The sequence below is a fragment of the Cheilinus undulatus genome, linkage group 21, assembly GCF_018320785.1.
Source record: "Cheilinus undulatus linkage group 21, ASM1832078v1, whole genome shotgun sequence".
Classification (NCBI taxonomy): Eukaryota; Metazoa; Chordata; class Actinopteri; order Labriformes; family Labridae; genus Cheilinus; species Cheilinus undulatus.
In genome coordinates, this window is record NC_054885.1 from 36,362,545 (window position 1) to 36,383,690 (window position 21,146).

A 21,146-nucleotide genomic window follows, 5' to 3' on the forward strand; every position below is an offset into this window, starting at 1 on the left:
ATAATGTATGAGTGTACAAATTCCCATGGCACACAAAGGCAAAACATTTGAAAATGCCCTTAAGCTATTTGATTTAAACAGTATGAGCATTAAAACATTGATATTATGAGCACTAAAGAACAGCAAAAATTACATTAACATGAAATCCATAAAAAATGCAATAAAAGGAATTTTTAAAAATGACAAGAAGGGAAAAAACACAAAATATCCTCAAGATTGTGCACCTGTCTGTGAGCCTTACTGGGTTTAAAATGCTCTTCATTCTCAGACCAACAGTTCTGTTAGACACACACAAGCTTTGGTGTCCTTTAAAGTTCGCTTGTATACAAAAAAAAAACGCCATTTACAGTCATATTTTGGTGCATTTCAGTCCAGGAAGTATGAAAGGGTTTTTGTGTGTGAGTGGGTGTACGCGCGTGCGTGTTTGTGCTTGCGTCACTGGGAATTTCTGAAATGGGCGGGGCTTTATAGTCAAACCATCGGCACTCATTTCTTCTTCACAACAAACTTTCTTCAGTCCGAGAGTTGTGAGTACTCCGGTGAACAATGGGCGACAGGAATCTCTGTTTCTCACAATGAGGTAAAAACTCACAGTTGATATCTGTAATTACGTAGCTTCTATTTTAAAGAAGTCAATCTTGCTAAAACATTATTCACATAATGTTTCGATCTGCGGATGTTGCTAACGTGCCTACATTGATAAGAACTATGCGAACTGTAATGTATATTATGTCTGCTGTTGTAACTTATATAAACTTTTAGAAATGTATTAGCTACTTTGACTCGTTCACATTTTACATCCATGTAAGCCTGGTAGCTGTAAGAGTGTAGGCATGTCACGTCAAACAACAGTATGTTATAGAGCCCCACTTATATTTAGACTCCACATGTTGGTGGCTAGCATTAGCATCTCTATTTAACAACTAGTCATTTTCTCCTTTGGATATGGACCAAAGTAATATCTTTTCAGTTAAATGACCTAGTCAATCACTAATAAATTTTTACTGTGATCTAATCTAAAAGGTGAAACATATATTTTCTAAATTGGTCTCATTCAGAGTAAAATATTGTAGGACCTTTTGTGTTTTATTGTTGATGGTTTCAGCTTACAGTTCACAAAAATCAAAAATCCACCATCTCAGACTATAATGATATCAGAAAACATCAGTCCCAAGAAAAGGATTTATAACACAGAAATGTTGGCCTTCTGGAGAATTATGCCCTTTTATGCACTTGGTTGGGGCTTCTTTTGCATGAATTACTAAATCGATGCAGTGTGTCATGGAGGAGATCAGTCTGTGGTCCTGCTAGGGTGTTATGAAGCCCAGGTTGCTCTGATAGCACCCTTCAGCTCATCTGTATTGTTAAGTCTGGTGTCTCTCATCTTCCTCTTGACATTTTCCCAGAGATTGTCCATGAGGTTCAGGTCAGACCAGTTGACTGGCCAATCAATTAGTGTTAATTTCATACACTCACTTTTTTATCCATGACAAAAACTAGACTAAGACTAGCCAAAAGTAGATCTTTGATGACTAAAACTGTCAAAAAGTAATTTTAGTTTTTGTTGGACATTCAAAATCTGTGATATTTCTCCACTGTGGGTAAATCTGTCAAAAAATAAAGCATCTGTATCTCTTCTGACTCTGAGCTGTAGAAATCAGAGACCCCGGGTTTGGCAGGGTGCTGAGAACACACTACCATGGTTTGGTACCAGATTTAGGCAAGAAAATAAATGCTTGGACTAAAAGTAAAGACTAAAATGTGAGGACTTTTAATGGACTAAAACTGACAAGGGTAGAAATGATGGAATGTGACTAAAAATAAAAGACATGTAATCAGAGGACTAAGACTGAGACTAGAATTGAAAATAGCATCAAAATTAACACTGCAATCAGTCACAGTAATACCATGGTCCGTAAACCAGTTTCTGGTAGTTTTGGCTTCACTGTGGGCAGGCGAAGTCCTGCTGGAAAAGGAAATCAGTATCTCCATAAAGCTCAGCAGATGGAAGCATGAAGGTCTCTAAAATCTCCTGGTAGATGGCTGACAGCGTTGACTCTGGACTTGATAAAGACCAGTGGCAACAGCAGCAGATGACATGGCACACCAAACCATCACTGACTGTGGAGACTGGAAACACTGGACTTCAAGCACCTTGATTTACAAATGAAATGCAAATTTACCTCAATCTGAAAACAGGACTTTGGAGCAATGGTCCAGTTCTTTTGCTCCTTAGCCCAGATGAGACTCTGATGATGTCTGTGGTTCAGGAGTGTCTCGACACTAGAAACATGACACTTGTAGTCCATTTGCTGGACCTGTCTGGTGACTGAGCTCATCCTTGTTGCTTGTGCTCCTTTTCTTCCAACACTTCCCTTCACTTAGGGATGCACGATAGTGGATTTTTGCTGATATCTGATATGCTGATATTTACAGATTCATTTTACCTCATACAGATATCAATACCGATATTTAGATATGTTTTACATAACTAAAAATGCAGTCCTTTGAACACAATTTTGGGTTTGAGGATGAAAAAAGAAAGTGTGTTTTAAGAAAAAACACACCTTAGCGTTTAAAAAATGAGGATGAATAAAGAAAAAGATCTCCACTGGCATAGGTCTGTTGGTCCAGCCTAAAACTCCAATAATTTATTAGTATATATGGCCAAATTTTACAACTGATATATGCTGATATTCACAGCCAAAATATAAGATGTAAATATCAGTAGAAATTTTGTTATCTGCCAATACCGATATCAGGCCGAGAATATCGTGCATCCCTACCTTCAGTCACTTTCCATGAATCTGCTTTGATATGGCCTCTGAGAACAACTCGCCCTTTCAGCTTGGGGTGGGTAAAAATATCGATCAATCAATGCATCACAGTATTTCCCACCCCAATTCAATATTGATTCAGCAAATCCTCTGAATCAATTCACCTCCTGGCCAGAGGGGGCCGCTGTGCGTGTGATTTGCGTTGTATGGATGGAGGCCGCACTCGACCAAACAACAACGTACCATAACCATGTTATGTGAGGTTTATCGCAATTTTCAAGAGGAAAGAAATATTATAAAAGTTTACATGCACTTTACTTTTTCAGTGTTTATACAGAACTGTCATGGTTTTTACTTTTGTCCTTCATATGCACAATTAAGTTATTATTGTGCAAATTTTTTATTTTCAGATGTTTTATTGCTCAAAAACGTGAGGTGACTTACCAAATATGTTCACATGGGCACGAAAATAATTATTAACAAATTGTCAACAGGTTATTTGTGTATTTCTACTTCTTACTGAATCGACATTGAAGCATTTAAGTCAATATCGAATTGAATCGCAACCTAAAGAATCAAAATTGAATCGAATCATGAGGTTCTTAACAATACCCAGCCCTACTTTCAGTAGTGACCTTCTGTGGCTTACCCTCCTTGTGAAGGGTGTCACCGATTGTCCTCTGGACTAGCAGTCTTCCCCATGAGTGTTGCTGTGTGAATTGAACCAGAGTAAGAGAATGAAGACTCAGGTACCAAATTGGACTTTTCCACCACATTCTAATATTTTGAGGTAGTTGATTTTTGATTTTCATGAGCTGTAAGCTTTTATCAAAAACATTTAAACAAAAGAAAATCTTAGAATATTTCACTCTTAGATGAATCAAAAATATATGAAAGATTTACTTTTTAAAATTAAATCTCAGCAAAAAAATTGAACTTTTTCCACTATATGCCATTTTTAATATGTGCTCGTATATATTGATATTTTTCCCTGTAAAAAAATAAAGTTGTCACAATACCACAATTATAGTGTCTTTGAATGTATTCTTCTTTTCCTCACTCATGGTCTGTATACTGTCTGTAGCTTTACATTCTTCCAAATGGCTAAAACCTGTAAGTTTAATAAAGACAGCACAGTGTTTAAAAGGAGGATTGCGTTTGTCACAGGCTAATGGTACATGTTTTTTTTGTGTATATGTGTTTTTAAACAGACACCGGAGGCCTGGGTCCAAATGTAATGGCCACACTTAAAACCAGGTGGCTCCTGTCCATCTGGGTCCTGAGCCTGACAGAGTACTTTGCTTTAGCAGGTAAGCTTTTATTGGCATACCCAGTTCTGAAATATAAATACTCAAATACCCAACAATGCTTGGTAATCATCTCTTAAAAGAGCATCATAACCCAAATTGACCTCATCTGAATGGTTTAATATGTCTCTAGGATGACTGTAACCTGTAAAAATACACAAATAAATGCTCACTGCTGTTACAGGATCCATTCCTCCTCTATTTAACATACATTTTTACAACTCAACTCATTGTTTCAGTATGTCTATAGGGATCTGCCTTGCTACCATTTGCTTGGAAGGATGACCTTTTGTGGCTTTTTGAGGGGCCTGACTCGTTGCTGCAGGGACTTTTTTATGCTAAAAGATCCACTTTAATGCTATTTTACTCACTCTTGGCCCCATATTCTTAAAAAAACACATGCCAGTCAGGACCTCTTTATCAAGAAACACACATGCTTTGCAGTGATTAATATTTCTTTATTAGCAGTTATTAATTAGCATTTACTGCTGTTATTTATATGTAGTGTTGTGGTGTTCTGGGACCCCTCGCCCTTCTAGGAGCTTATACAGAAAGCCTTAAGCAGGAACAGCTCACATTCCTGCTCCTCCTATGTCCATAAGGCAGGAAGAGAAGCAGCAAAAACCCAGGGCAGCATGAGGGCGATTAGCCAATAGCATGCTTAGAGAAAATCAGCTGGGCATCAGCTGATGGGGGCTTGCGTGAGAAAAGCTGATCTCAGTTATGGTGGCACTTGACACTGTGGCTTATGTTCAGTTTATTCCAAACTGCAAATTTGGACGCATACTTCATGTATGATATAAACACCTATAATGAATTAAGGCCCCTTGCATTTTAAGGACCCAGGCAAATGCTAACCTTTAGCATAGTCTGGTAGCAGTTCATGCTAGCCCTGACCAGGCCACCTCACTGTGGCTCTGCTTCCTCCATCCTCTTCCTAAGCTCTTCTTTCGACTTTTCTCAGTCTTTCTTTGTTCTCTTGTGATCTCTCTGCAGTTCTTTCCGGTTCACTTCTTTTACTTGTGTATGTTGGCACCATAAATAGTTGTCTCATTTGTGCTGGCACTCATTATTGTCACTACTGTGAGATTGCACCCGCAGAGCCTGAGTCTGCTGAAAGTGGTGACGTCTTTGGGCTGCGATGGCCATGTGGTAGAGGAGATATAAAAAAAAAAACACCTGCATGTTGGCATGATGGGTGGTGAGAGCTCGTGTGGAGAGAGGTAGCTCGGGCATGCTGGATACCACCGATTAGCTCAACTGAGCCGTCATGGGCCCTCCTCAGTTGTGATTGGTTCATGATATCAATGCATATGTGTAGCATTTGGGCTAGCTATCCTGGCTAACAGTTACTTCCTTTTGGAGCTGGTGAGTGTGTCAAACTGTCATTGGGTCTCATGTTGAAGTTATTTATTTGTGCTACTTTTACCTCTTTTAACCACTTTTATCAGCCCATTTTTGCCCATTTATTTGCCATTTTTGATCATTTGTGTACACTTTTACCAATTACCTATAATTGCCACATTTTAACATGTTGTCATAGCTTTTTCTGCTGTTTTTAGCCACTTTTGACCTATTTTTGCTAGTTTCTACCTACTTTTGCCTGTTATTCCCTTTTTCAACCTTTCACCACCTTTTATTCCTATTTTAACCAATTTTTGCCACTTTTTAACACCCCTTTCACCACTTTATTCTGCCCATTTTGCCTCTTTTACTCTATTTTAGCCACTTTTTAACTGATTTTCACAATTTTTTCATGCCCATTTGACCTCTTTTATTCCATTTTTTACAACTTTCACATTCTGTTGCCTCTATTAACCCATTTTTTGCACATTTTGACCTCTTTTCACAACTTCATCTGCCCTTTCAGTCTCTTTAACCCATTATTAACCCTCTTTCACCATTTTTGCCATGTCCTTTTGACCTCTTTTAACCCATTTTTGCCGTTTCGTAACTTTTTCTGCTGTTTTTAGCCATTTTTGGTCCATTTTTGCCTCTGTTTACCCATTTTTGCCAGTTTCTAGCTATATTTTCCTCAGTTAATCCTTTTTTTCCACCTTTGACCAACTTTTTTTTCCTATTTTAACCAATTCTTTTGCCATTTTTTAACCCCTTTTCACCACTTTTTTTCTGCCCATTTTGGCTCTTGTTGACCTCCATGGACCCCCCCCAATTTGGTTGGGCCCTGGAAAATCGCATTCACATGCTGGTAACAACAGATCAGCAGATGCATGGGTTGTCAATTGAGAAGAAGAATAAACAGTAAAGATACAGCAGCATAAATGTAAACATGATTGAAATACTCAGAATAGATCATTCACATCTCTGCTGATGCAAAGAGGGCTGTGTTAGCTTTATTAACTGTAGCAAAGACTGTGGAGAGTTTTATGCCCAGCACATGTTCTGCCTCCACTGAAGGCCTTACATTAGACTTAAAATATTTAAATAAAAGGCTCTTTGTTGTTAAAGATGCTGATCTGTGTGTTGTCTTTTCATTGTAAGTTGTCAGAGCTGAAGAGGAAGTGGTTATAAAGGAGGGTGTAGTCATTTGAGCTAGACTGATGAGGGTAATCATTTCCTGTTAATGTTCTTGTCGCTGTGCTTCCTCGCAGTGCGCTGTGGGGAGGCAGCTTCAAAGGTAAAGGCATATGAGAAATGTGTAAAGGTGACAGCCACATGACAACTAGAAAAAGGGTGTTTTTTGCATGAATATGTGTCTGTGATGAGTTGGAGCATGTTTGAGTGAGAAGTTCTCTTTTTTTGTATTTTCTCGTGGTTAAGCCCAGTCTTAGTTCTCATGCTCTCTAACCTGTTTCTAAATCCTCTGAACATCACCTCCTCTTTCTCTCTGTTTGTCTGTGCCATTATGGCAGATAAATCAGTCAAACCAAAACAGAAATATGAATGAAATGTAAAGTAATTCTGATATTAAGTCTGTACCTTATGTTCTAACTCATTATAAAGCATTGGGAGCTCATACTTCAGTTATTTTGAAAGATTTTTGTCCCATATTCAGGGTGCTGTCTGTAAATGTTTGACTTTTATTTGTATAATTCTTTGGTAATGTCTTTCCATGAGTCACATCCTTAAAGTTTCCCAAGTTTCCAGGTTGTGACTCATGGTGCCATTTTGGATCAGACATTTTAGTACACCGTGTTCCCCTCTCCCTACTTTTGCACTGTTTTTACCTCTCAACATTCTCTTAGAAGAGAATTATTTTCAGATGTGTTGTGCTCAAGACATTAAGGCCGTACTGTCTGTAGATTTAATACTTAAGAGGAAGAATTCTAGGTTTACAACACCGCTGCTGTTGTCTTTTCAGTTCTGAAGGTTTTAATGGAAGTTGTTACATACATGTGGGATGACTGTGGCTCAGTAGGTGGAGTCGGTTGTGGGTTTGATCCCCAGCTCCTGTAGTCACATGTCAGTGTCCTTGGGCAAGACACTTAACCCCAGTGTCCCCACTTTCCTCCCAACAGTAACCTCTGCCATCAGTGTGTGAATGGGTTGGTGTGATCTGTGGTTTAACAGCGATTTGAGTAGTCAGACGGCTTTACAAGCTCAAGCCCATTTACCATTGAGTGATTTTTTACACATATGTTTTTGGGTGTTTTATGTCTCTTTTTATTGAGGAGGACAGTGGATAAAGTTGGAAACGGGCTTGAGAGAGTGGGGAAGAGACGTGCTGGAAAGGAGCCGCAGCCGCTGGGCTAGAACCCAAGCCGCCCCACGTACATGGGGTGTGATCTAACCACTAGGCTCAGGATGCCTGCAGGGTCTTAAAAAAAGCATTAAAAGTTGTTAAATCAAATCAGCAAAAATTAAGGCTTTTAAAAAGTATTAAAAAGTCTTGACAGCAAATACTCATGAAATTAGTCTGAATAGGAAATACAGCAAATGAACTGGACGTACTGACATTGTCAGAGTTAGAAAAAAGGATTTTAATGGAAAATGTTCTTTCAACTTTGCCTTCATAGAAAAAAAAACACCCTTTGCAGCAATTACAGCCATGCAGAGGTATTCTACCTGTCAGTTTTTCAAGGTAATCTGATGATATTTCACCCCCATGCTTCCTGGAGCATCTCCCACAAGATGGATTGGCTTGGAGTCTTCCTTCATACTGTATGGTTAAGCTGCTCCCACAACCGCTCAATAAAGGTTCAGATCTGAAGACTGTGCTGGCCACTCCATTACAGTCAGAGTTCTGTCTGACTGCTTATTCTTTATATTTCGTAGACATTTTGGAGGTGTGTTTTGGGTCATTATCCTGTTGTAGGATGAAATTAGCCTCAAGCAAGTGCTGTCCACAGGGCCTGGCATGGCATTGCAAAATCTTGTGATAGCTGTCTTTCCTCAAGGTCCCTTCCACTCTTTATAAATCTCCTATTCTAGCTCCTTCAAAGTGCCCCAGACCATCACGCTGCCTTCACCTCTCTGACTGATGGTTTTAAGCACTGTTTTTGCATCCTTTCATTTGTTCTGTGTCTCACAAATATTCTTTTGTTTGATCCAAAGACCTCAAACTTGGACTCATCAATGCACAACACCTTCTTCCGGTCTTCCAGTGTCCAGTCTTTTTACTCCCTTATCAGTAAAATGGTTTCAGCTGTGCAGCATGAATAACTTGGATTAGCAGGCATACTAGGAGATTGATGCAGAAGACTGACAGTTGATGATAACAGTTTTACTTTGGGAAGCAAATAAATTTGCCAGTGATTCCAAACTTTTGAGCAGTAGTGTATATCACATGTTAAACACCACTGGAAGGCTCTGCTCAGGATTCTGACCGTGTTAACCATTCCAGGATAAAACCACCACAACCACAAATAATGCATTAGTCAGCCTACAAACAAACAGTTATAAAAGTGACACAGCTCACCATTAAGCTCTCCTGATCACAATATTCCATCAAAAACAGTCCCGTTGCATCAGAAAGAGTCCAAACAATCTAAATCCTCCAATCTACAGTCATCTGAGGACCTATGAATAAGGTAAGATATAATTGCAATTGCAATCACAATGTCAGGCAATGCAATCAATAATGGCATAAAAGGCTGCAATTGATTTTGTATTAAGTCTAGAGGTTTGCAAAAATAAGAAAGGTCTTTACGTTTATGATTGGGTCAATATTGTAAAAAAAAAAAATTACTTTTACAATACTAGGATTTTTTTTTTAAATAAAATATGTAAAACTTCATAACTGCATTTTCCTTGATAACCAAGCAGGTAGACTCATGAGACCATTTATGGATTATATCATAATTTTGATCTCAAATTGCGATATTGTCCAGTATACTCAGTCTTGCATTATTACCAAATGGTACTGCACTAAATCTAAGGTTTAAAATGTGCTTCTTTGTTCATTTTAAGAATTATTCATGTTTTAAGGACAGAATTTTAAGGGTTTTAAGGTCTAAACTACATTGATATTGATATCTTTGAAGTATTTTATGAGTTTGAAGTCCAATCGGTCAGTCCTTTTTTAAGTAAAGAACCGATTCATAGCAATTCATTTAGGTCTTTATTACCCATGGACTGACTTCTGCATTGTTGCTTCATTTACAAATCCCATCATACTTATTGTCCTTTCTACCTTATTATGCAAACAGTGCAGTCAGATTCTGCACACCCAGGCCTTTAATACCCTCAGCAATCCTTCAGCAAATACTGAGCTGGTCCAAAGGTGTTCTCCTTTTCTGCTCCTTTAACCCTGAAAATGCCACAGCAGGAAGTAAAGCTGTCCTGCTTTAGGAATTGAAACTTATTTTAGTGGCACAAGGGAATCACTTTTAGATTGTTCCTCTTTCACTGTTTCTGCTGTTTGTGCTTGGCATTCTCACTCAGATGCTGTATGTACTGTGTCAGACAAATGTGTCAATTTTTAACTACTGTCTTTAACAGACCTTTCTTGAGAATGAGACCATATTTCCTCATTAAATTATCTGCAAATACACAAGTTACACTTTATTTAATTTGACGACACATTTAAAAAAAACAGACTAAGATTGGGCCATTTTAAAATTTCCTTTTAAGGTTATTTTTCAGACTTTTGCCTTCACTAGATAGATTACTGAAGTTGATATTTATTTAAACTATTTAAAGTGTTAAAATGTTTACCGGCAGTTTGGTAAAACCAATGCTTCAGAACTTACCGAAATTACTATTCAATTGTAAACTTTTATACCCCGTAGACTGGTAATGCAGCAAAAATCAAAGAAAGTGCATCAGAGGTAATATTTCAGTACAAAACTGTATTACACAAGTGTTTTAAACCACATACTGTAAACAAAGTGACAATTCTGTGAGAAAGTAGTGCAAACAATCTTGTAAAAAAGGCTTAGAGATGGTTGCCTAGATCGGCATCATGGATCAGCCCTTTCCCACCGATACCCGATCCAGCTTTGAGGGGTTGGATCGGGCCGATACCCGATACCAGGATCGGTGTCGGTGCATCCCTAGAAGAGAGAGAGGAAAATGGTGCAAGAGAGTACGGAAAGACATGCACCAGGAATCCTTGGCTGGTGTATTGAGGACTGTAGCCCCTGTGCCAGTTCCCCAGACCAGAAAAGCTGGGTAGGCCCACTACCCTAGACCAGAGGTTCTCAACCTTTTCAGCCGTGACCCCCAAAATAAACAGAGACCGGGGACCCCCACTGTACCTGAAGGTGATTGAACGCAGCCATGCACATTCAAGAATAGTCAATAGTCACGACAAGGATGTCCATAAGAAGGGATAAAGGGGAGAGCTTTCTGGGGCCCAGCCAAACTAGGGGGCCCATGGAGGTCAACAAAATCATGGTCAGTTGTAAAGTTAAGCTGTGATATCCTTATTTTATATTAAACTTGAAAAAATATCCACTCTTATCAATGAAACAATTCTCTTTTTTAAAATCATTTGTGTAGTATATAGCCTTCTTAAAAATGTAAATCTATTTTGTTAAAAAAAAAATGGAATTAACATGGGTTAAAAATGGAAAAAATGGGTTAAAAATGGTGGAAAAAGTGAAAAAATTGGATCTTAAAAGTAGAAGAAATGGGTTAGAAGTGGCAAAAATGATATAAGAATGGCAAAAAATAGCTGTAAAAAGGCAAAAATGGGCATAAAAAGTGGTAAAAGGGAATTAGAAAGTGGCTTTAAGTCAGCAAAAATTGGTGGACATTTGGTAAAATGGGAAGAGAAATCGATATCAACTGGCAAAATAGTGCTAACTGAGAAAGAAAAAAGGCAGATATTGGCAGAAATTGGTCTAACTGGCAAAAACGGGCATATCAGATAGAGAAATGTGGTTAAAATGGGAAAAATTGGGCAGAAAATGTGTTAGAATGGGGTTAATAGTGGCAATAATGGGTAAACAGAGGCAACATTTGGCTTATGTGGCAAGAATTGGTACAGAAGTGGCAAAAAATAGGCAGAAAAATGTGGTGGAAAGGGTTTAAAATCGCAAAATAAGTGTTAAACGGCAAAAATGCATTAAAATTTGAGGGAAAATTTGATGAAAACTGGTTAAAAGTTGGCAAAATTGGTGTAAAGCGGCAATAGTGGAATTAAAAAAATAGGCCTATTCTTAGCTTTTTTAAGGAATTCTGGAGACCCCCTCTCAGTGTCTCATGACGCCCAAGGGATCCCAACACCAAGGTTGAGAACCACTGCCCTGGACTATAGTATTTGCTGTACTTACCAAGACCCTACATCAGCCCACCATGAGCTCAGCACTAAGCAACATTTAGCAAAGTTACAGCAGCAAAAAAAACAAAAAACTATCATATTTATAGAGTTTTGGTTTTCCCACTTTATTTTAAGGCACACCTAAGATCAAGCCACAATCTCCAAGCACATCATATTCATATCCATGCAACATCGCCTCTTTAACATGTGTTACAGTTCCTTTAGTTGTTCTATAGTTGGACCGTACAGTTGTACTGTTCCAGCTTCAGTGAAAAAGTTCTTAAACTGAGCCAGCTTCAACCTGGCTTGAGCTCTAGCTCCAGGCAAGTACCAGTCTAGGAACTGTTTTTGTGGAAAAGTGTAATTTCAGAGTCTTTTTTTCTCCCCAGGTCCTCCTGCCCCACCCTCTCCTCCTGAGTGCTATATCCCATGTGATAAAATCTGTCAGGCACATATTCACTGTACATGGGAACCGAGGCTGGACCCTCAGATCCAGGTTAACTACAGCCTGTACTGGAAGCAATCAGATACAGAGTAAACACAGTTAAAATATCTTTTGTTTTGTCCTCTGATAACCTAAACCAGTCTACACAATCAGTTGACTACTATGTCTTCTCTTTCTTTAAGGTTACAGCATGTGCTACGTTGGGCCAATTTAAGTGGTTTTATCAATCGTCAACACTTTGCCTACAATGAAGACCTCCATGTTTGGGTCCAGGCTAAAAATCACCATGGTTCTGCCAATTCCTCAGAGGCTAAGTTCAATCCAGAAGATATCTGTGAGCATATAATGCTTGTTTTTTTCATGGCTGCACATCATTAACAATAAAATACAGATAAAGGTGGATTAAATAGTTGTTTTGATGTTTCTGCCTCGGTTTCTAGCCAAGCCATCACCTCCTAAAATCACATCGAGCCATCAGGATCCGTTAGAGATTTTCTGGGCTTTTAATTGTCAGCCGCAGCACTTTGTTGGCCACTGTGACGTCCGACATCGGACTGAGGAAGACCCAGACTGGGTTATGGTGAGTGGCCATACGATATGAGATGATAGAATAGGATAGGATACAATATGACATAATCATATAGACAAAGCCTGTGTGACGTCAGCCGTCTGCTTACAATAGGTGGACTCAAACTGCTTTTGAAGCCAATCCGCGGCGGCTTCCATATTGAAATCGCGGCCTCAACTGAATTTTGGATCAACCTAACGGCCTGCCAGCTAGCTAGCATTCTGGTTGACAGAAATGTAGCCTCTGCCTGTCGAGCTATCTGTCAATCAAATGAGAAGTGCCAATCAGTGCTCAGTGAGGTTTTTCCTAAATATAATCTAAATGATTGTGGTACAAAAAAATTCACCCCCCGTACAGTGAGAGCACATGACGACATTAGCTAATGAGACATGTTTGTTATTTTGAACCAGGCTGTAGACAGTTTATTTCTAGTGTAAAAACCAGCTGTTTAAAAGGTGTTCAGACTGCACTTCTGGTGTTCCTGCAGCCAGCCTCAAGTGGACACTCGCGGTATTGCATGTTTTTGCACTTCTGCATTGGCTTCATTTTTCAGGACGGGAGGTTGCCGCTTGGCTATGATACAGAATGGTATGATAAATACAATATCAAACGATGGATAGTCTCTGCAGGAAAATTTGTCTTGGACTCCAAGAGTTATGGCACACATTTTCTGCTTATACCTAAATAAAAGCAACCGAAATGAAGACAGGCACATACCAATGCAAACCAGAAAAACTTTATTTTTTGTACTTTTGTAAAATAATACAACAGTTAGGTAGTATGTTAGCACTGCTAGCTGGAGTAGCATTGTCGCTTGTTACTTTGGTAGCTAATATTAGAGGTATGTTTGGAAATTTTTTTCTATTACTTAAGCATATCTCACCCTCTGCCTAAATGGCTTTCTTCATTTTTTTTCTCTGCCCTTCCCTTTAATTGTTTAGTGCCCCATTGCTTCTTCTTTTTGCCCAGTTTTCTGTAAATATTTGATTTTGGGATCACAAAGACAATATTTCATCAAAACCTAAACTTAAAATGTTTTCAGCTCCATTAATAACCTTTTCAGATTAAATCATTCATGAAGAAATAGGTAGAATGAGCATTTTTTCAGTTTAAAATAAAGTAATTTTGAGCGGTTCAATGGCCCATAGTTGGATGGCCCTCTGGCATTTACTCAACTTCCAGAAGGCATGTCCGTCACTGTGTGAGTGGAGATGTGAAGAAAAAGCCTGACAAAACAGGCAGTTTTCTTGTCTTGTCTTGGCGTTTCCTTCTTCCTCTCAACCAGTGGTAATTTTAGCAATAATCATAAATCAAGTTTTATTCTCAGTCTTTAGGTTGAAATGTATTTTCCTTTTAGCCACCTGTTTGCCTTTTTCACTCCTCAGATGTCTTTGTTTCTTTATTTTCTTTTAACTGATTTTGTCAGAAAAATTGCAAATGTGATATTACCGTAAAACGCTCCTATCCTGATGAAAATACTGACCTACCTTATATGCACACTGCAGAAATATGGATTTTGAATGTTTGACAGACCAGAAGCAGCATCTTAGTCTCATTTTGTCTCCTCTACGAAACTTAACATACTTTTCATAAGAGTTTTTTTCACCAAATATCTGTTTTTAGCTGGTCTTAGTCTCGTCTTCCTCAGAATGACGCCATTTTTTTTTTCTTCTCAGGAGGAGGCCTCTTGTGGCAGCTATTCAGTACACAATCCCCAGCTCTGCACAGTTTATGACTTTCAGGTTCGCTGTGTCTGTAACACAGGCTTGAAGAGTGACTGGAGTGCAATCCACAGAGCAACAAGCAAGGAAATGGGTGAGTGCTCTTACAGTAGAGCGAGGCTATATAGACCAAAGATTAGTTTTTGGTTGCTAATTGCTATTAGCTCTCAGTGCATCTTAGCCCTGCCTGTAGCTGCCGCCTCGTTCTCATCATTTGAAGAGAACCGTTTTCGGGTTTGGCACAAACGTTGTAGCTTGGGGCTTTGCAAGATGGATTTGCCTGATGGTAGATGTGGAGTCTGGAAAATCTATCTGCTTTGCAAGGTTAGCTAAAGCTGCCTCTGAGCTGATAGATTTATTGGTTGCCGTTGCTTACAGACTTGCAGCAAAACTAAACCGCACCCATAGCTACTGCCTCTTTCTACTTAGAAGAAGCTTATTGGTTTGGTTGTTTTGACTCGGTACGAACATTTCAGCTTGAAGCTTTGCAAAATGGATCTACCTGATGACAGACATGGAATCTGGCCAATGATTTATTGTCCTTACCTATATTTGTTTCAAAAATATATGGATATATCTTAAAATCTTGACAACTGCCAAGCCCTATTGTTCCCAAGCTTATCATTGGATAGTGGAAATGTTTAGTTACTCTTTGCCACCTTTCCTGTTTGTTTTATTTGTGTTTGCATTGAACTGCTGAGCTAGAAAGCACTGCATGTGCTAAATATGAAAATGTTGCCAGCAGGTAAATAGCAAAGCACAGCATAAGAATTAATCACTTAGGGTTTAGAATTTTACAGTATTATGTCTTTGTTAATTTCTTACCTTAGGCCAGTTCTTGATTCTTTGCATGAAAACAAAACACTTTCAAAACCATCTTTCCCTCTACTGTGATGTTTACACCCACTAAACATAATAGGCATCATTTCTGCTAAACTCTTAACCTGGTTTTTACATCTCATTGTGACCTTTGTTTTTCTTCTACAGCCCCTGTTGGAAAGCTGAATGTTTGGATGGACTGTGGGATCTTCCCTGAAAGCTCAGACTGTGTTCTGGCATTTAAGGTGGGTTTGGTATGGAGTAGAGTCATTTAACTGGCACCTTTTCCTGACTTGTTGGTGCTAAAATTATTAGCTTGTGGACAAATGGGGCTGCTGTCAGTGTTTCTTTGGGTCATTATTTGGCATTGATAGATTTTTTTTCTTGAAATTAAAATAATCTTCCACATATATATGTTTGCAGCACTCTTTAATGTCTGTTTGTCCTAAATAAATACTTTAAATGACTGCAGGGTTTTAATCCTTAATGTTTGTTCTATACATACTTTACAAAGTTAAATCCGAAACAGCTGGATTTATGGGCAGCCCCTAACCAGATTCTTTATTTTATTTCTTTTTTTATCATAAATTTTAAAGATTTTTGGTGATAGTCAACCCCTAAGTTAGATAAACAAATAAAATTTCCCCCCAGTTTGCGTAACAAACCAGTCTCTCTCTTTATGCAGTCTTATTTCTCACTTTTGTCACCTTATCTTTTTTTTCCCACCCAGAAGCTTCCTCCATCTCAAGCTTGTGGTTCCATTCTGGGCTATGAAGTCAGACTGTCTTTCAAAAACAGCCCTTCAGTGTTGGTGAACACCACAGATAAGCCAGGAGGCCTGATGGTGTGCAAAGAGGCACAGTGCCATTTCAACTCCTCTTGGAAGGACATATCATCAGCCAGTGTATCAGCCTTTAACTGTCACGGTGGCAGTGTGCCATCTTATCTCTCTTTAGCACTTACAGGTATCTGTTACTTAGACTGTCATACAAGTACAGTTAGAGTTAGACTAAAGCTTCTGCATGGTTTTATTCTTTCTAATAGCACCATTTACTTCTCTTCACCATTTAATTCCTCCACTGATAGTTTCACTTCACTTTTTCTCTGTTTGATTGAATCAGCATTTGTCTCTTGTTTAGGTATAGGGGAAAATGAGAGAGATATTGACCTCAGTATGACTGAAGAATACCTCACACTGTCCTGGAAACATCCTCATCTGCTGTACGACAACCCGAATGAATATGTGGTACAATACAAACAAGCAGGGCGTCCTCAGGGTCAAGGATTTGACTGGGTCAGAGTGCCCACAAACCAAACAACAGCCACTTTTAAAGGTCTGTTTGATTTTCCCTCATTTACAGTAATTCTAGAGTTAAAGGAAAAGGCTACTAATGTGATATCATGGCCTAGATACTTAGCAGAAATATGGTTGGACTCATTTCATTTCTGTGATGTGTGTCTCCCTCTGCAGGCCAGTTTAAAAAGTACACGCCTTACCAAGTGTCCCTGCTGAAAGTGTCCCACAACCAAGTCCATCACCTCTCATCAGCTGTTGGGTATTCTCTTGAAGGGCGTAAGTAATGTCTGTTTTTATCAATGTTTCTCTCTGATAAAATAAAGGAAAAAATCATTTTTCATATGCTCATTTCTTACCACTTTCCAGCCCCTTCCAAAGTGCCATCTTTTAAGGTGCTCTCCATCACTGCTACTCATGCCACCGTGACTTGGGAGCCCATTCCCCTCCTCGAGCAGAACGGGACAATCCTGTGCTACCAAATAGGAGCCAACAACCATGAAGGTAAACGGACATCAGAGATGCACTGTTTCTGGATATAATGCTGATGCTGATGTTTAGAATAACAATTACAAAACTATATGCAGTGTTTTTGCTCTGAAATGTCCAAAGTAATTGAAAAATTACAACACTTGTATTATAAATATGTTCTAGTTGAGTATGAACATTACCTCAAATACTTCCACCTCTCTTCAAAACCAAAGAAATCCTCAAACTTTATTGTTGAAACTTGACATGTCTTATCTGCCATGACAGGAATGACATGTTTATCTTTGCCAGGAGGATGTCATGAATCAATTTGAAATACCAATAAACTGTAAACATGAAAAAAGAAATGACAAAATCTGCCATGAAAACATGAAAAGTGACCTTTAACCACTTTATTATTGTATTTTTATGATATATACTCAAACATATGTAGAAGTTAACAGATATTTATGTACTGTATATGTTTGCTTGCGTATGTGGAATTTTTTTATTGTGTAATACAATTAAAGAATAATATTAATTACATTTTTCCCCACATTGCTGTACAGTTTTGTGTGCCTCTACCTTACCTCGTATCTTAACACTCTGACTCTCTTAGTTTACAATGTGAGTGCATCCAAGACCTCTAAGCAACTGGATCTAAGGTCAGGATATCCAGGTCAGGAGTACAAGGTGTGGATACGAGCTGTGACTGCAGCAGGCCCTGGAACAAACTCCACCATATCGTTTAAAAAGCCGCACCACAATGGTATCACTTTATCTACTTTAATTTTGAATTTGATGCATTCAGAAAAAAATGTAAAAAAGGTGTTGAAGGGGTTTTATTTGATGATATTCTCTCTTTTCTCATCTCTTTCTCTTTCAGGATACCTCAACACAATCCTGCTTGGGATTCTTTTACCAGTTGCAGTAGTCATATGTGTCATTTTTCTCTGGTGAGATAGTTTTCTCATATAAGTTCTCTTAGACGTGCCACATTCATGGAACTTTATTCTTCCAGATTTGTATGATCTATTGTAGCAGACATTATGGCTAAAATGGGTTTAAATGCACTTGTATGGTTATTTTGCAAGACTATGAAGAGTTTTTAATGGTCGTGATACAATTGGATACAAGTTATGACACGCTTCAATATGATAATAAGGTACAATACAATACAATGTAAAATATGATATGCTTTGATACAAAAATGATAGAAGATATGATTTGATCCAATCTAGTATGATTCAAATGATACAATATGAAACATGATTCAATACAATACACAATAACATATGATACGATAGGATATGGTACAATGCAAAAGGATACAGTATAATAGTAAGGTATGATATGATGCAATACATTACATTATATGATAAGATATACAGTAGGATGGGATACAACACAATGCACTATATGATACGGTACACTGCTGTAAAGTACTGATACTATATGGTACAATGCAATATGTTATGGTACGGTGCAATACAGTAAGGTAGGATAGGAAACAGTACAACATGATAGGATACAGTACAACACGATAGGATATGGTACGACATGATAGGATCTGATACGACACAATAGGATCTGGTACAACACGATAGGATATGGTACGACACGATAGGATATGGTACGACACAATAGGATACGGTACGACACGATAGGATCCGGTACAACAGGTTGGGATCCGGTACGACACAATAGGATACGGTACGACACAATAGGATACGGTACAACACGTTGGGATCCAGTACGACATGATAGGATCCGGTATGACAGAATGGAATATGGTACAACACAATAAGATATGGTGCGACACGATAGGATCCGGTACGACACAATAGGATATAGTACGACACGATAGGATCCGGTACAACAGGTTGGGATCCGGTACGACACAATATGATACGGTACGACACGATAGGATACGGTACAGCACAGTAGGATACGGTACAACACGATAGGATCTGATACGACACAATAGGATATGGTACGACACAATAGGATCCGGTACAACACGTTGGGATCCGGTACGACATGATAGGATCTGGTACGACAGAATAGGATATGGTACGACACGATAGGATATGGTACAAAACAATAGGATATGGTACAAAACAATAGGATATGGTATGACACGATAGGATACGGTACGACACAATAGGATCCGGTACAACATGTTGGGATCTGGTACGACATGATAGGATCAGGTATGACACGATTAGACCTGGTATGACACGATAAGATCTGGTACGACACGATAAGATCTGGTATGACACGATAGGATCCGGTACAACATGATAGGATCTGGTACGACATGGTAGGATACAGTACAATACGATAGAATACGGTACAACATGATAGGATAAGGTATGACATGATAGGATACGGTAAGACACGACAGGGTACTGTATGATATGATAGGATACCGTATGATATGATAGGATATGGTATGATATGATAGGATATGGTATGATAGGAAGTGATAAGAAACATGTTTCAATGTAATATGATATGGTACAATAAGATACAACATGATATGAAATGATTCAATACAATTTATTACATGATATCATACTATATGAGCAAATACTGTACAGGCTATGATAGGGTATGGTATGATACAATAATACAGCATGCTCATGTTAATTTTTCATTTTCTAGACAGTAGAATCAACAAAAGAAAAACTATTAAAATAAAAATCTAAATGCTGACAGAGAAGTAAATACAAATGAAAATTAAAATCCATACGCTCATTTGTGTGGCTGTCTTATGTTTCTTTTTCTCTCTGATGTGTCTTGTAGTGTTTGTCAAGCAGGCAAAAAGGTGTGCTGTCTGAAACCGCTGTGTCTCTATGAGAAAGTACCAGATCCTCGCAACAGCAACATCCTCAAACAGGTAAAAAATCAAGGGAGAGGCCTAAATGACAGAACTTCCTCATTTCAGGGAGAAGTGGTCTATTCTCAGAACAAGTTTTTCACTGGTTGTTGATCCAAAGCAGTGTCGTAATTTTACTGTTACAGCAATGACTTCCTCCTATTGGTTAAGTCCTTTTTTTAAGAACCAAACATATATCTCACTGTTATCTTCCTGCAGATGAATGACCCCTTGGGTTGGATCTGCATTCCAGTGAATGAGCCACATCCAAAGATCTCCCTGTTAGAAGTTGTGGAAGTTCCCTCCTGGACTTTTAAATCCAATGTAAAGAAAAATTCACACCCAGAGGAATCAATGAGGCCAATGGTTGGTGATGGATCCTCACAGATGGACTGCATAGATGACCAGGGAAAGGATGCTGTCACAGAGGAGAGCCATAGGGCAGACCAGAAATATGGAAGAGAGGCATACAGCAAAATAGTTGACTCAGATGAAGAGAGGGATGCGGAGAAGGAGAGGGAGGAGGATGGCTGGAGCTCCTCCAAAGATTCAGAAGAAGAACCGATGGAATTTAGTTATGAAAAGCACTTCATGCCCACAGCTGGGGAAATACTGAAAGTTGCATGAAGTCACAACGATTGCTCCTGGATCACCTCAGATATGTATTTCATTTTCTAAAAGATGAAAAGGTTTGATACAGAAATGTGAATAGAAAATGTGATTTTAGAAGCTTCTGGACAAGCTTCTGTTCCTTCACTCTGCAGGACAGCTCGGCACAATGAACTGATTTATGCACTTAAGCCACCCCTGTTTCAACTCAGGGTTCTACCTTTTACATTTGTTTTTTTGATACTTGGTTTGGCTATTTTTTGTATTTTATAAGGCAAATGATGATGTTTAACACAAACTACATTTGTGCAGGGTTGCCTCTTAAAAGATGTGCCTGCTAGCTGTAAATAAAACTACTTATTTTGATACTTTCTAAGCTAGTACTACTTCTGTAAAATTTTCATTTCCAACAAAAAAATAAAGAATTATGTGAGATTCTAACCCATACTGGTGTTCTACATTTTTTTCAATCTCTATTTGACAGCGTAAAATGCAAATCCATTTCGGGGGTGATCAGAAGCCAGTACCCAAGCTACCATCTGGGACAACTTGAGAAATTGCTAACCAGTTCTTTGCCTTTGCTTACCATCA

At 38.6% G+C, this 21,146-nt stretch overlaps 1 protein-coding gene across 1 annotated transcript; it reads left to right on the forward strand.

The window, feature by feature from the left end:
- The first annotated feature begins 462 nt into the window (after positions 1 to 462).
- il12rb2l (interleukin 12 receptor, beta 2a, like) lies at positions 463 to 21,000 on the forward strand. The gene is made up of 15 exons (XM_041817130.1): positions 463 to 580; positions 3,989 to 4,087; positions 12,140 to 12,284; positions 12,378 to 12,529; positions 12,636 to 12,775; positions 14,440 to 14,578; positions 15,472 to 15,548; positions 16,034 to 16,268; positions 16,443 to 16,637; positions 16,775 to 16,876; positions 16,967 to 17,101; positions 17,685 to 17,834; positions 17,952 to 18,021; positions 19,874 to 19,967; positions 20,166 to 21,000. Exons 2-15 carry the CDS (start codon positions 4,015 to 4,017, stop codon positions 20,571 to 20,573), a joined length of 2,115 nt encoding a protein of 704 aa, XP_041673064.1. The 5' UTR covers positions 463 to 580; positions 3,989 to 4,014; the 3' UTR covers positions 20,574 to 21,000.
- Positions 21,001 to 21,146: the final 146 nt, after the last annotated feature.

What these genes read in the sequence shown, in the direction of transcription:
- il12rb2l (XM_041817130.1), top strand. Translation starts at nt 4,015, where the DNA reads ATGGCCACACTTAAAACCAGGTGGCTCCTGTCCATCTGGGTCCTGAGC. An exon ending in AACAACAGCCACTTTTAAAG is followed by an intron (nt 16,638 to 16,774) that starts GTCTGTTTGATT and finishes CTCCCTCTGCAG; the next exon opens with GCCAGTTTAAAAAGTACACG. An exon ending in AGGAGCCAACAACCATGAAG is followed by an intron (nt 17,102 to 17,684) that starts GTAAACGGACAT and finishes TGACTCTCTTAG; the next exon opens with TTTACAATGTGAGTGCATCC.